Source organism: Anarrhichthys ocellatus, unplaced genomic scaffold, assembly GCF_004355925.1.
Source record: "Anarrhichthys ocellatus isolate YVR2014 unplaced genomic scaffold, GSC_Weel_1.0 scaffold12, whole genome shotgun sequence".
NCBI lineage: Eukaryota > Metazoa > Chordata > Actinopteri > Perciformes > Anarhichadidae > Anarrhichthys > Anarrhichthys ocellatus.
Window position 1 is genome coordinate 3,373,150 of NW_022280042.1, and position 16,973 is coordinate 3,390,122.

General features: G+C 43.9%; 1 protein-coding gene across 2 annotated transcripts in view; it reads right to left on the reverse strand.

Annotated features, from left to right (window-relative positions):
* The window catches only part of LOC116385935 (rho GTPase-activating protein 6), a 54,992-nt gene that overhangs the window by 19,963 nt on the left and 18,056 nt on the right, over window positions 1-16,973 (reverse strand). Inside the window, exon 1 of one of the 2 annotated variants that reach the window (XM_031851715.1) lies at window positions 10,206-11,159. The exons of the other annotated variant lie outside the window; for it this stretch is intronic. Within the exon in view, the coding sequence (XP_031707575.1) occupies window positions 10,206-10,415 (210 nt within the window). The 5' untranslated portion in view covers window positions 10,416-11,159. Of the gene's footprint in view, window positions 1-10,205; window positions 11,160-16,973 lie in introns of those variants that run through there. 2 annotated transcript variants of the gene reach the window in all.

Here is a 16,973-nt window from a genome sequence, read left to right on the forward strand (position 1 = left end):
CAATTCTGGCCAAAATTGCAAGTGCTATTTCTGTCTGGCAGAAGTTGTCATAACCTTTCATGACATATTTGTCTCTGTGTTGCAACTCTTCATTCTACGCCGTGTTGCTGCACACTTTATTTTTCCTGTATTCGTGTGAATTGTGGGAAGTGCAAAATTGCAGCTCAACTGTGAAGATCTACTATTTAAATCCCCCTTAAAAATCCTGCTTCACATGAACAAGTCAGTGAGGAACGTCTTAAACGTAGCTTTGCATCATATAGACCTGTGACATATCTCCCATAGTGATGTAGTACAAAGCTATAACGCTGATTCTTATGTTCACAATGAGGTTAAAACCAGTGTGAGGGTACAGCTGTGTTTAACATGCTAGTAATTGGTCCTCAGCACTACTTTGCCTTGCAAACCATTGATTTGCTTACATGGCCTGTTGGGAAACCTTCAAATTGCTTGGGATGGACGACAAAACAATTGTTAACTTCACTTTTTCCTCTCTACATACTGCTTTGCCTCTTCTCTGCACTTTCCTCCATATCCACGGTTGTAATTTGAGTAAAGGGGGTTTCAAAATTCCCATTTTTGTCCCTCTCAGTTTTACGGTTTCAGTTTGATGAGCTCACTAAAACATAAAAAGAAAAGAGTCCTCTTTATGACCCTATAATGAAGATGAGGCAAGTGTTTTATGGTGCGCACACAGCCGTTAGTCAGTCTGATACAGTCATCAACATATGACATAAATATTGTTTTAGATTGCTTTTGGGTTCAATTAATTAGCAATTCATATATAATATATAATTCTTCTGTAAAAGATCACAAGACCTAATTCCAACACAATGTGTTCTTTGTTAGATTAATAAACTTTATAGAAATAAAGAAAACCCATTGTTCTTACTCCTGGCCCAATATGTCCTCCAGCATTTTATCTCCCCAGAGTTTTGACACACACACACACACACACACACACACACACACACACACACACACACACACACACACACACACACCAAGTCTCATTCAACTGTATACAACTCTATAAATCCTCCTCCTGTCTCTCTCTTACCAGACTTACCAGGCGTGTGCGTGCACGCGTGTGCGTGCACGCGTGTGTGTGTACATACGTGTGCGTGCACGCGTGTGTGCACGCGTGTGTGCGCGTGTGTGCGTGCGTGCGTACACACACGTGTGTGTGTGTGCGTGTGTGTACACGTACACGTACACACACGTGCGTGTGTGCGTGTGTGTACACGTACACGTACACACACGTGCGTGTGTGTACACGTACACGTACACACACGTGCGTGTGTGTGTACACGTGTGTGTGTGCGTGTGCGTGTGTGTGTACACGTACACGTACACACACGTGCGTGTGTGTGTGTACACGTGTGTGTGTGCGTGTACACGTGTGTGTGCGTGTACACGTGCGTGTACACGTGTGTGTGTGCGTGTACACGTGTGTGTACACGTGTGTGTGTGTGCGTGTACACGTGTGTGTGTGTGCGTGTACGTGTGTGCGCGCGTGTATGTGTGCGTGTGCGTGTATGTGTGTACGCGTGTGTGCGCGCGCGTACGCGTGTGTGCGCGCGCGTACGCGTGTGTGCGCGCGCGTACGCGTGTGTGCGCGTGCGCGCGCGTACGCGTGTGTGCGCGCGCGTACGCGTGTGTGCGCGCGCGTACGCGTGTGTGCGCGCGCGTACGCGTGTGTGCGCGTGCGCGCGCGTGTGTCACAACAACCATACACGACTTTGTCCTGCTACTTCCTGCAGTCCGGACAGACACATGATCACTACGACGCTGGAAGAAAGAGGCCACGGTTGTTGTTTTTAATTCAGTGTGACTTCAATACAACCAAACAACCAAAGTTAGAATGTGTCCCAAATGTCTTTGAAGATGTTCTAAAGCAAATAATGAATTCAAGATGTTCTGGCAATTAATTTCTAATTCCATTTCTGAAACAGCTGAGCATTTTCTTCTCTTAAAAGAGAATTTGTCTCTGCGTGTCGAATTTCACATGATTTCACACACTGTGGCTGTAGACGTTTCAGTTGAATGGCAGTTTCGCAACCACAGACTGGGCCTCCTCCTCCTCCTCCGTGCCTAAGACGGTTTCCTCACTAAAAAACATGGATGCAAAAAAACTTTGCATGTCGGATGAGTTGGTCTTTATTTTCTTTTTTGAGGAAGCGAGTTATAACTGGTGTTTAAGATAAGAGTTGTCGCTGAGCCATTTCAGAAGCATTCTCGAACTGGAGCTCCAGTTTCTTCTCGCAGTCCAAAGACGTGTAGTTTAGATTAATAGCCAACTCGACAATAAAGGAGTTTAACTGTTTCACTTTAGCTGATTGTCATCAGCACCTATTATAACAGATCAGAGTGAGTGCGTTGACTTAACACATTTTTCATGGATGTAAGCGTGGGCAAGATAAGAAGTTGATCCTATTAGGGAATAGTAGGTTTATTTTTCACCCCAGTGGCAAGAACATGAGCCAACACAAGTACAGCACATTCCCTTGGTTTCTCTCTCTCTCTGTGCTTCTTCCACCGTATCCATTTAACATGGCGGGATCAGAGCAAATTCTCCATAAGACTCTTTATTTTCCACATGGGTGCAAGACCCCCCCTCCCCTTCCCGAGTTAATCCTGTGCGGCAGTTAAAGAGTGGGGATTAGAACCTGCTGGTCCGCTCCTCAGAGTCAACATGATGTTGAAGATGACAGAGTGGAGGCCGAGCCGTGGTCACTTTATGAGGCACATGGCAGCGCTTATGCACAACTTCAATGCAAGGCAATGGGACAACTACATACTGTTGACTTGTAAATGCACATCCTGGGCTTGCATCTGTGGTCAAATGCTTTTGGCACATATATTACATCTGTATGAACCTCTGTTTCTCCATGTTTACAATCAATCTACGCTGAAAAGTTCATATGGGTCGTAGGTTCTTGCATTTTGGTGTGTTGTGGTGCACTGGGATGTAAAATCCATATGAAAGAGAAGTTCAGGGACTTTTCTATAAAAATTGCTAAAAGCTGAGAAACGGTGAGCGTCAACCAATCTGTCCATAAACGGACAGTTCTCCGCTGGATCACAGAGGAATCTAAACCATTCACAAACAACGAAGCACCGCATATAAGAGAAAACAGATGTGATCCAATCGGACACACAAAATCATCAGCCTCGTTTCAGTCCAGGAAGTTTTAGCCAAGTGTGACTTCCTGGAGACCCACGCCACACCCGTCACTGCCCCACAATGCTTTGTTCTCTCCGGGCGGTGGATGTGCCGCTGCGTGTGTGTATGTGTGCATGCCTCTGTGCGCGTGTAACGTAGGTCATCGTCTGGTCAGTTGGTCTATTATTGATTTCCTGGCAGAAAGAGAATGAACACAGCGCTCTAGTGCCGCCCAACACACCCAACTCTTCAACCCATCGAAATGTGTGGGAATGCGTGCCAGAAAAGAACACTATATATAAAGTGTTAACAATACAGTAACGACTAGGTGTAGAACACTTTACACAGGCTGATTAACATGGCAAACTACTTATCACCTTCCCACTGGCACTGCTCGGTGGGAGCAATCAAAACTCAAACAAAGTCCATTTCTCCCCGGGCCTGTTAAGTGTAGGTCTGATTAGTTGTGAGTGTTTGGAAACTAAATCCACCAAGACCGCACCACAAGGATTTAATAAGGTCCGGCACTGAAACATGATGACAGAAAGTAAATCCTTCAAAGGGAGAACGTCTGTAACGGTGTCGGGACTGTACAAAAATGATTGGGAGTAGATTTAGATTTACACAAAACATCTCAGTACTTTCCAGGAACTACTTTTCGCTGTTTTCATAAGCGGAGCACAGTGGATTAGTTATGAAAATAGACCCTCATACATCAGATATGCCGGGTTTGTAAAAATATTTTCAAAATATAAATCCATGAGTAAAACTAAAAAGTCCTACTTTGGACAATTCGACTTGCAGATGCCAAGTTTCAGTCAACACAGTGAGCTATGTGCAAAGGACACCGATGCTTTTGTGGAAACATTCCCGCTCTTTTCCACCTGTTCTAAGGAACAAACAAATACTGCCTCATGATCACTGCAGCCACTTAGACAAAAATAAAAGGAGATGCTGGTACTTGGAATGTATGCTGCTGACTTCCCTCAGTCAGCATAACTTTGACTTTCAGTTCCCTTAAGTATTGAAGGAAGAAGTAATGACATGTCTGCAAGTATCGCTATTTGGGAAATTCTAGTTAAATCTTTTCTGCTAAAATGTGCAAATCCCATTTAAGACAATAACGCGAGAATTACGCCTATGTAATGAGCGAGTGAAGATGCAGCTGTGCAGAAGTGGGACACTGCAAGCGCAACAACCGCTTGATGGGCGGAGTTATTCATCCAGTCATCCGTCAATCTGCAGGTCCTGATCTTTCCTGTTTACATACTCTCATCAATTGACTACAAACAAGTGTCTACCAGCGCACATGGCGATCGCGCTCCCTGCAGATTTCCCATAGATAACTCTGTCATTCATCCTTTATCATTTTTTTTGCTTATTTCCTGTCTTTTTTATTCATATTTTTGTGGTGTCAGAAGCAAAATGTAAGCAATGCCTCTCCCCTTCTTCTTCTTTTACATTTTTGAGGGTTTCACTGCACATATGAAGCTCTCTACAACTTCATGAACGGAATAGATGGCCTCAATTTCAACAAGTCTGCGTTTATACCCACACCGTGTAAATGATGAATAAAGCCACCAGTGCTGGTTTCATGAAAGCCAATTTGCACTCCACTCCCAGTGAGAAAATGGTCAGAACACGGGGAGAGGAGGAGTGGAGGAATAATAATAATAATAATAATAGAATGGAAGGTAAATATTGAGTGAGTGAGCCACGAGGAAATGGGTGTGTGCATGTGTGTTTGCGCGTGCACTGCCACAACAGCCTTGTTGATCCTCACATTCCAGTGGCTGCCTTAAGAGCAGCTAATCCAGTCTTAGTCAAAAGCCCCTTGAACCCGGGTCACACTTCGTCTGCACACATACTCACAAGTTAAATGCATGGGCACACACATTAAACGGGTTTGTCCTGTGTGCAAATATGTGCATAGGGCACATGAGTGCACGTAGCCGCTGCAAGCATAAACAGTGTCTCCAATGAACCAACTGTGTGCGTGTGTGTCACAGAAAGCAGTGTTATTCTTGGCTTCATCTGTGTTATTCCTTGTCTGACTTTGGATATTTCCTTCATCCAGGCTCTCTGAGATGTAACCGAACTGGACATCTGACTTCCACCTCTCCTTGTTGTCTGTCAGCTCATCTGTGTCTATCTGTCTGGGCTTGATTCCATCGGTGCATCTGTCTGCATAGGTTTGTCTGTCTGAGTTTTTGTCCTGCTCTCCATGCAAACGAAATCTGTAATGATCAATGGCGCAAGCACCTTTCGGGCTGGTCACGTACGCGGCCGCTATCGGCTAATCTGTGACAGGCAGCGATCACCGTCATGACCGACAATGAGGCCGTTTATTTAGAGCTGCATGCTACTTTTAACCTTGAGGCTACTTGTTCACACCAGCTTGTTGTAGTAACTTGGTGAGGTGCCTTGAAACCCTTGAAAGTGCGTTCTATTCTGACACCGTGGTTAGCGTCTCGGTCGACTCCGCTGCGTGTGACACGTTGCCTTGTCCTGCTCTGAGACTCCTCTGTGGAAGCTGTAGTCGGTGCAGCCAGAAGTAGGAAGTGGAGTCCTACTGTGAACTTTTAGACAAAAGTTGGACAACATTATAACTTGTGTTCCAAATGGAAAAGGTTATTACGGTTTATGTTGTGTATTTTCAACCAATTCCATCCAATTAAATTCAAAAAATTAATCTGGGGGGTTTTGCTAGTCAAGAATGATACAAACACTTCACAGTCACAATCGCTGGACCACTTCACTAATCATGGGAGCCAAGCTTCTCAGTTTGGTCACAACTGTTCTTGGCTTTCTTCCGTGTTGTTATTGTTTCCTCTAATTCCATCAAGCAAAGTGCTCTTCTGTGCCGCTGCAGTCGTGGAGATTGCATCCACAACAACCTGTCCACCAAGGAGAAGCAGAGTAGTGTCGAGCAGTATCGCCTGGAAAATGTGTGTGCATGCTTCTGAGCTTGTTTGCACTTCTTTCCAAAGCATTTTTTGTTTTTTGTATTTCTGGAATCGTGAAACCATTATGAGCCTCAAGTCTGCAAGCATCACTTGTCCTCTGCAGACTGCTGCGAGATGCAAATGCACTGCTCTTGATACAAAATGTGCAGGGCCGTGAGGTGTATCCTGCTGAGCTTTAATGGCTTTGGCTAGTTTTGCCTTCGCTGTGTTGTTGAGGTCAACCGCTGAGCAACAGCTGGCTGAGGTGTTGACAATGAAGAGATTTCTCCACCGGACGGCACAATCTCTTCTCACTATTTAGCATAGTTCTGCTTTTGTGTGCATGACTCATGATGCATCCATGTGTGGCTGTGTGGGTTGAGTGCAAACATCAGCATGTGTGAGTGAAGTAATGGATTACAAAACTTTTAATATGGTAGACTTGATTAGTTCCGTCTTTATTCCAGTTCAGTGCGCCGTTTTGCAGCAAATCAGGGCGAACGTGCTGTTGTGGGGCTTCAAAATTCCCAAACTATGATGCAACACTTCTGCACTTCACACGGCAACACGGTGCTTGACATCATGCCCTCATGGCTTTCACACAAACAGCCAGGAAACATGTCTAACCTTTTCTTGAACCTGCTGGCCAACTCCGCTACAGACACACCTGAATACATGAAGTAATGAGGAAACCAGGGCAAGAGCTTCAGCTGTAAATCAGACTCCTTAAAACATCACATATTTTGTTCAGGCCCAGAGAGACTCCTGCCTCTGGTAGCCCATCTCCCTTCGGCAAACAGTGGATCAGATCTTGCCAGAACTTTCTCCGCTGCGCTTCCTCCGCTCTGCTTTCCCCTCAGCCTTCGACCATCTCCATAAAAAGACAAGTCACGGGGAGGGCGGACTTCTCTTTCGCTGTTGATAATAAAACAAGTGCCTTTCCCCCGACAGGGTCTAGAAAGAAAAGCTAGGGAAGGGCGGTGTTGTCATGACGGGCCAGAAGTGACGGCTGTGGAACGCCATTTTCAACTTTCCCCACACATGCGATAACGGATCACAAAACATGACGGGCATGATAAGAGGTCAACAATCCCGATGCACATTGTGAAAGGACGGAGCAGAAGACAGATCTGAAGGAGACATTTTCCCCCAATATTGGACAGGCCCTCTGTAATGAAACCATACCATATCTGTGTGCATTCCTAGTAATTGCACTCCAACAAAACGTCCACTCATGTTAAGTTCTCCCTCTGGGTCAGGGTGTGCTTTGGAAATCTTGTGGTCAATGTAAATAAACTCGCTGTGCCGATGACTAAGAAGCCGCATGGATGGTTGATGCCATCCACCCACCCACACACACACACACACACACACACACACACGCATGCATGAGCAAAGCTGTTCATTACAGACGCGAGAGCATCGAGCGTAGTTGTCAATACGCTTGTCTTTTCATCCATTCTGTCAAACTGCCTTTCGATTTGCCGTGTGACTAAAGGCTTTGTGACATTTTCTGCCAGAGCTGTTTGTACTAGGAGTGGCAGGGGAGTAAAACAAACACACCTACTGCAGTAGAACAAGGTCACACATCAGCAGGTAAGGAGAGCACAGAGAAGAATTTGAAGTTAGTGAAAACAATGGAAGTCTAATGTGGAGAGAAACGGCAAAGAGAACAATTGGAGACTAAAGGCGGGGGGGGGATTTGGTGCTTGACTAAACAGGTAGCGGCACTCGGGCTGAAGAGGGTCCCAGGATTGGCTAAACGAAGACGCAGAAAGTTCTGTTTGGTCAGTGATGAGAGACGGACTCGGACAAAGACAGACGGACTTTTCGTCCGTTCAGCAGGAAATGCACAGCCTGCATAATGTAGCATTGGATTGACAAATACATCCTTCATTTGAATGATAGCCTGCTATGTACGAAGTGTACAAGTCGTGAGAGTTTGCACTTGTTTGCAGAAAACAAGGTAACCAAGACAGACGATCATTATATGAATAGTGACGAAAGCCTCGGTGCCGACTGGCTCCCCTCCAGGATTAGCTCACTTATATCAAACTCCCGTGTTCTAAAAACTTCCTCGTTCATTCATCCCTCTGTCATCATGTGACACGCAGACGACATTTTGTACGACCTATGAATCAACCTCGGTCAAGAACAGTGAGAAAGAACCACTGTTGTAACGCGTCGGTACGGATCAACTGACGGTCTCCTGATGTGGCGAACATGACTTGTATTTCCTGCCTGAACTAACCTGATGATTCATAGTTTGCTCAGTCGCTAAATAATTAAGTTAATAGCTCATCTGCTGAAGCTTAATCTATCTACTGGGCTGAACAAACAGTTTACTTGTTCAACCGATTCAGACAGGATTGATTAATTTGTTCAATTGGTGTAATTACATGTTTGGTGTGTGCACCACACTAAGCTGCCTGTTGCTGCTTTGTTCACTTTCAAAGATTTTATTCACTCGTGTCCTGCTTCAAAGCAGCCACAACAAAAAGTGCAAAAAACGATATAGTCTAAGACTGATTGTTAGGAGGAGGAGCCGGTGTCGCCGGGCACTGAGCTCTCCTTCTCCCGACAGAGCTCCGACTGCAGGTGGCAGTGAAGCTGGATCTGGGTCTGTCCGCGCTGGCTGCTGGAAGCCCAGCTGTAGTCTGAGCTGGATGAGTTTCTGGTGATCCTGCATGAGTTTCTGTTTGTTTTTTTAACCGGAATCCAACCCGGTGGCACCGATGACCGGCATTAAGAATAACTTTATAGAAAGAGGCAATCTTCTCACAGACTTGTTTTCTCGTGTAGGTCAAAGAGAGGCATCGTTATTAAATTGACTGTTTCATAACCAGTTAAAAGTTACTCAGAGTAACTTTGCATCCAATCACATCACCCACTCTGAAAGCCTAAGTGATGATTTGATTGGGTTCACAAAAGGACACCATAACTAACACAAACAAATAAGAGCCCGGATACATCAAAGTTCATTTCACTAGAAAGGTGACATGCACTGTAGTGGAGAAGTGCATCAAGAACAATTTGTCAGTGCACCGAAGCCTCGTCAGCCTGTGTTGGATTCATTTTAAACACCATTTCTGTGAGCCATGTGGTGACGGCTTTTGCACCACATAGCCACGCTGCAAAGCACAAATCCACACCGCACTGCCAGCCGAGCCAAAGACAATTGTATTGTTTTCCTATCAGTGCTCGTAGCTTTATGAGGGCTTCCAGCCACAGACGCATCGCTCATAAAGAGGAGACAGACCGCTGGAACAGTCTGCCGAGGATTCCTCACCACCGGAGAGGAGTAGGGGGGGTGGAAATAGAAGGGAGATCAAATACGAGCACGTGTGGATGATTAAATGTGTCCACGACACAAACCAATCCGATTCCCACATCGGAATGAACCTGTTCTGCAATCCGCTAATAAATGCTGAGGGTTTCGTTTTGAAGGTGTGGTTCTCATCGGTCCTCACGGCCTTGACCCACATCTGCGTGTTTTGCCCTCATGTGGCCACCAAGCTTTGAGGTGTAGAGTGTCAAACACAACAACATGAGGTCGGCACAAGTCTGCCGACGGTTTCTGTGTCTTCTCAGAGCTGCTCAGCAGAGCAAAAGTCTCCCTCTTGCAACCAGGAAACGTGTGTGGTCTTGTGTGCCTGCATGCGTTCACCGCTCTATACATCGCATGTCACTGAAAACGTTCCATCACAGGAAGCTTTGGCAGGTTCAGGCTCAGTTTCAGGTTTGTTTCAGTCACTGACATTTTACAGGGAAAGACTTTAATATAAAACGTTAAAGTTATTTTTATTTGTGTTGCTGCATCAAGTTTGTTGAATATAATACAGAAAATAATGTAATATTCTGCATAATATGAGCTATACAGGGAGACAGAGATGCTTTAAATTCTACATGCAAAAAGTCATCTTCATGCAGCAAACAGCTGTCTCTGTTCCTTACACAAGCACGTACACGCATGCACATTACACTTGCACGCGCGTACGCTCTCTGACAACAGCAGATGTAAACCCTCAAGGCGCCTTATCAGCACACGTCCGAGTCTTTCTAATTAATTTATGGCCAATAAACCGAGTACTTACAAGATAGGAATTTTGCCTGTCGAGGAACACGGAGTCTCCCATGGTCCCGAATAAGTATCCACATATAGTAAACACCCCCCAAAATGTAGATGCAGCAAATGATATCCCGTTAGAAAATAAGTCCCCCCCCCAAAAAAAGTGTGTGCGCGCGTCGGAGCGGAGAAAACAAGAGTCTCCACGAAACACTCGCGTTTTCTCCCTCTTCTGCATTCAAGACAAACGGAGACCTTGTCTTCTTTTTCACTGCAAGTCGCCCGCCGCTTTTAAGACGTAATGTCTTTACGCCAGTCAGAAGCGCGTGTCAGAAAACCATCCGTGCCGGGAAGGACACCATAGTGCGTAATGCGTAACGGGTTCATCCTGCGCGCTCCGTGCACTCTGGTGAAGACAGATGCTGAGCCGAGCCAGAGAGCGCGCTGTCGACAGTAAGAGTGCGGGCTTCCGGTAGGGATTTTCAAAATATAATAAGCTTATGTCAGGGGTTGTGTTTTTACACAAGTATCAGAAAGTAGGATGGAAACTGCGCATTCCTATTATTATTTGAAAAATTGTGTTGTCTTGAAAAACTATTCTACTGTCATGAGTGAAATGAGAAAAGTAACAACAATAACAACCACAATAATAATACATATTCATTTGGAGTTTTGAGTAACAAAGTGACTTTTGACCATGTTCCAAATGCTTTCTGTTTTCTACAGGCAGCATGACCATTATTAGCCATGACATATCGTATACTCCTTTACATGTATTTTGCATTTATTGCATTATAGCTACACAGATAAAAATAACAGCATTAGGTATTTGACACTGAAAAACATAGAGGCAGAGGGAGTGGGGCACCAAAGGAGGAGGAAGAAGCGTTTGGTTATCTGCAGAAGTGCTGCTCAAATGTTTCCATGTCAGTGACACACAAATGAAGCTCCACAGTTGATAAGCTTTGACTCTGGAAACACCATATAGGGATAACTTATTTGGATAGTTTATAGTAAAGTGCTGTTACTGTTTTTACTGTAGTCGGAAACAGTGTGGAGAGTTACATATATATTGAAATAAATTAATGACAGAATTAATGAATTATATCACCTTTAATTCTGGACAGCTTCTTGTGGTATTGTAAATTTGTCATGACAAAGATTGAATAACAATCTATTATTGCCATATGAATTATAGGGGTTTCAAGCCTTTTTTTACTGCCATCCTCACTGGAAATATCCTCACAGGAAATGCATCAAGCTAAAAACAAACCCATTTATCTCAGCGTGTGGAAAGTTGATATTTTGGAGATACAAAGTTTCTGCCAGCTGTGACAAATAGCCTGCTGTAGGCTAATTACTGGAGCCAATAAATCATAGTGGAGAGAATTTACTGGACGAACCACCGAACCCAAACTGTGATTGCTTGCTTCAATTGTAAAATATCTTTTATTTATGAGCATTCCCCTTTTGAAAAATGCTCTTTGGAGCAACCATGAAAGGACCATTTCACCACTGGAAGATTCTAAACAGGAGGGGAGGCTTGTCAGGGTTTCTGAAACACTTAATGTGGAACAGACATTTTGCAATCAGCATCTTACGACCCCGCTTGCATCCTAGCTGGTAAAAGACAGAATGGGCACAGTGGCCGAAGAATATAAGCTGACACACACACACACACACACACACACACACACACACAGTGAGAGTTAATGAAAAGCATTTGCTTTGCTCTGCAGGAGTGGGTTTATTGAGGACACAAACTGACCACAGTCTTTTCTATATTTAATAAACGGTACGTGTGAATGAGTTGAGTGAGAGAAAGGCGGTGAGTTCCTCCACACTGATCTGATAGCGCCTTCGCCATTTAAAGAATGCTGAGCCGTCAAGAGGACCACTTTACTTTACTCTGAGACTTGGAGATAAGAGATAAGCTGCTGCGGATTGACTCAGCCATGAACCAGGTGCCGTACTGTAAGTGTGTGTCTCCCACAGGCGTCATCACAGCCCTGCATGGTTACAGAAAACCTGTTCTGAACAGCTATTTGATAGGGCGGCTACTTATCAGATCTTGTATGACTGGGGTTGGTCGAAACGAAAAAGTCATTGGATTAAATGAAATTGGGACAGAATGTTGAGTCCCTTGAGTATTTAAGCAGCTGTGTGTGTTGTCTGAGATGACGATGAACTTGTGATGAGAGAATATAAAGACATACTTGGGAAATGCGGCTGTCAAAATCCCACATATTTCTGCTGACTCAAACGTCCTGTTCACTGTGACATTGTTTTTAGTGTTGTGACATTTTTCTGAAACAATGAACCTACATGGAACCTGCGAGTCAGATTCCAAACCCGTTAAGTTTAGGTATGCTTCATTCCATTAAATGTCAATAATCACGCACATCTAATGTAACATCTGGAGCTTGAATTTACTGAATCAAAGTGGATCTTAGCCCAGTTTATATGTCTTTGACAAAAGAATCCCAACCTAAGGTCCACTTAATAACATATTTCTTGTGTTTTCTAGCTGATTATATAGTCCTCATCATCAGATGGGGTTTTATCCGTTGTTATGGAATGTGTTCATTCAGTGGCAGTTATGATTTTATCCATATACAGTGGAAACTTCTTTGTGATCTCTTCTGACTCGGTCATATTGATACATTGATATATGTATTACTGTTTTTTTTCCCTTTTTGTTTATTTCTCATTACAGATTAACATCTGACATTTGTATATATAAATAATATACAGTGTATATATAAGGTATAAAGTAATGAAATGGACATCTTTGCTGTATACTGAAATGTATCAACTGTTTCAAAATACAGCATAGCTGCTTCAAGGGCGGCTTCAACTACACATGCACACTGGTTTCCTGTCTCCATCACTGGACTGTTTCTCGTGGCTTCAGTAGACGACACAAGGTAGCCTGAGGAACACCAAGGTTCACGGCTGCATCTCATTGGCTCATTTTTCTACTTGATCACAATAAGCGAATAATGTAAACGGCAGTTGTATAGGACTGATTGTCACAAGCTTTTGATCCATTGATCACTGTACTTCTATGACTCTTAATCAGTATTAGCAGCGTTCAGCGTGGATGAAGGTGATGTGATAGAAAAAAGCTAGGAAGTGGACAGTGAGTTTGGGTTGTCATGTCAAACTGCTATTTCCAAGGTCAAGAATAAACTTTTATGCTTAAATATGCTTTGGACCGGAACGCAGTAAGACCTTTAGAAATAGCAAAATTGGCCAATACAAATGAAAAAGAAAAAAAAATAATGAAGTGAAAATCAATATTTCAGTCATTTAAAGTGTCTTGTCAATGCTAAAAAAAAATATGCCTTAAAAATGAACATGTGAAAAGAAAGCTACATTCTTGGGGATGATGTGGATCACCGAAGGGGGGGGAGAAAGACCTAAAGACTAATCCCCCCCCCCCCCAAAAAAAAACACTGAAGTTCAGTCGTAAGGCTAGAAGCTGTGTTTTATGGACCTGTAGGAGGAGCCAAGTGTCTCCTAAAATGGAGTTTCAATTGTCCCAGTATGGCGCGCACACACACACACACACACACACACACTGAGCCTGTGGCAGAGGGAAGGGAGGACAAGAAGAAGTAGAGAAGGGAGGAGAGGAGGAACATGGCTGTGTGTTTTTATGCGCATGTTGCAATCGGCAGGAATCGGCTCCGACTGCCCGTCCATGAAGGCCATGCAAAGCCACGTCTGACACGTCCCTTCAGCTCGCCATCACTTCTCATATCATCTTGAATTTGTTAAAAACATGAAGCTGAAACGAGGCCCCGTGTGATCGTATATCGGTTTCAAAGCACACTCAGGGATTTTCCGCTGTTGATGATTTCTTTTTTAATCCTAAATAACCCCTAATAAACCTTTTCTAAAACAGAATAGTAATTCTTCGGACCCACACTGCTTAAATCACCTCCTTGAGATTTCCAATAATATTTTACAGGGAGCTCATGAGGCCAGCATATAATTCCAGAGCTGTATGGTGGAGGGCTGCAAAACTAATGTTTACATCGCTCAGCCGGGAGGTGCAGCGCCCTCCCCTCCAAAGGCCGAATGCCTGAGTTGTGAAATCACTCCATGGAGTGGAAAGTATTCTGTTAAAGTGCTTAAAGACGATCCAGTGAATGACAGAGAAGAATCCTGCCGGGCCTTCGATCTGTTTAACAAACACTCGCAAAATAGATGTTGCGAGGCCCCCATCGAAGTATTTGCGTGTGTTGCATCACGTGCACAAGCTCGCCTCACTCGGAGGATGCTGGGGGAAAACACATCTCACTGTAGTTGGAAAGGTTATTCTCAATATAGAATCGACATCTACTTCCATATATTGTTACAACAAATAAAGTGATTATTACAGTTTCAGATGCTCGCCAGCCACAGTAATTCAGCAGCTAGCCCTGCGAGTGCTCACTACGTCACGAAGCTTCTAGAATCAAATATTTCACAAAGACGCGCGGATCATTTTTTGCCATGCACGTTTGGGCCTTCAGTCTGGTTTCCACCATATTCATGACTAAATATTTCTGCCTGTAGTCATGTTTTTGAGCACCCTAAAGATATTTTTTGGATATATGATCCTCATCAGACACAGCTGATCAAATTCAAGAAAAAAAACAATCGCACAGCTGATAAAGAAGTTAAAATAGGGCAAACGAGCATAACTGAAGTGTTTTCCTTCTTATTAGCTTGTGGTCTCTGTGTTTTATCTTTCTTTCGTTCATTCGATGAACTTTGACCTCAATTTCACAACACAGCCCGAAGAATGGGTGTAAGAGAAAGGGGAGCGAGTGTGGTGGGGGGGGGAATGGTAAAAACTGGGCACACATAAACGAATTTACAGCACGAGCAGCACAAAGCAGCTCTAGGGGATGACCTCAGAACTGGGGAATGTGTGTGTGTGTGTGAGTGAGAGAGAGAAAGACGGTGCTTCACTCCTTCACTTGGGAGGTAAATACAGAAGACGCACACACGCAAACAAATATATCAAGGAATTATGTCTTGACAAGGGTCTTGGACCACAGCCTCCCTCCAGATACGGCCATCGTGCAGCGGGGAAAATGTTTTCTTAGAGGAACTGATCACTCAACATCCACCAAACACAGGACACACGGACAGAACGTGACGACAGCGTGGGTCTGGATTCAATCTGGACGCTTCTATCAACAGGCCAACCCAGTTGTCCTAAATCTCCGTACTCTGTCCTGAGGGCCAATCAACAGAGAGAACGGTGGGGTGGGGTGTGTAAGTCAAGAATTCTGGGTACTAGCCGTTGCTATATGGCTTTCATCTCTATACCACCTCCATGAGACCGTGCTCAAGGCGGCAGGCGGGTCAGGACCGCTCTTCAGTGGAAATGCTTGGCCCTGACCCGAGGCCACGACATTTTGAAATATATAAAGAAGTATGTTTTGCAAGAGGAAACGTTAAGAATGTGGAAATATTAAAGTAGAGTGTAGAATTTCTGGTTGCAATTTAGAATAGTTTTCATTTGAAGAAAATGGGTCTCTGAGAAAAACAATATGGTGACGTTATTCCTTGACATGGTTCGCAATGTTGTTTATATTATCTGGAGTCGCAGTATCTTGAAATCATGTCAAATCAACAACTAAAAGACCACCAAGGTGGAGTCACTAATATTGTGTTGCGTATCTTAAATCGACTGTGCCCCAAGAATGTATTCAAATCTGCTTTTGGAAATCTCCCCGTTTAAGGAACCAGATGAAGAAACAACAAAACGCCTCCAACAGCGAGGACCAGCAACTCACTTTGAACTCTGTCAGAAATCCATTTCATTATCTCACATCATCATTTAGTTTTGTAGCTGCGGAGGAATTATTGATTGGAATGAATTGGTGGGTCAGGAATTAGGTTTGGCAAAAGAAAAAAGAGAACCAACTGGCCAAGTCTCTTACATAGTTTATGATTGTAGTCTGACTGTTGTTTGCTCGATCTGTTAAACTAAGCTCTCCGAACATACGGAACCGTTTGCTATCAACATTCATTCTCTCATACAAATGCATTTGTTTCTGTTTTGGGTCATTTCCGATAGTTGCTTTGCCGTTTGTTTGCCTGGCACTAAATGAGACTTTCACGTTGACGCCTAGATGACGGTCTTCTCTATGAGAACATAGAAAACGAAAAGTGTTTATTCTCCAAGCAAAAGCAGGCTGTAACTGTGTTCTTGGTCTCGGTCCAGTTGAAACATATTTCTATTTAAACCAGCATTGTTGACTCTGTCACCTGAATGAATTTCTATCTGTAACAATCGCTTAAATATTGATTATAAGGGCAGCACTTTCAGTTAAGTGTTCAATCACACCAGATTCGATTCGGAGTCAAAAGCACTTGTTCATGCTTTTCAAGAATAAAATAGGTTTAATCTGTTTTTAAATGGATGAAAGTGTTCCAGGGAACATAACAGAATGCATTTAAAGTGCAGGTGCAGGTTTTCAAATGGAAATGCCCGCTCAGCCATTAGCAAAAAGCAGTGACGTGAGTTACCAAACAAACCCACCAATGTCTGGTGACTTTGAAGAGAAAAAACCTAAAAACCCAAATAATGTATCCGTCCTTTAGACACTATTCAGTGGTCTGTCACAACTTACTAGCGCAACATAAAATTATTCAGACTCTAGTCACTGCGCTGGTGTTATGGCCGTCAGCATGCATACCTCTCAGACCCTGCGTGTTTTCCTCACCCCGCTTTTAGTGACGTTGCCTCCGAAGAAGGCCTCAGCCGTCTGTCTTGCCGTGCGTGTATATG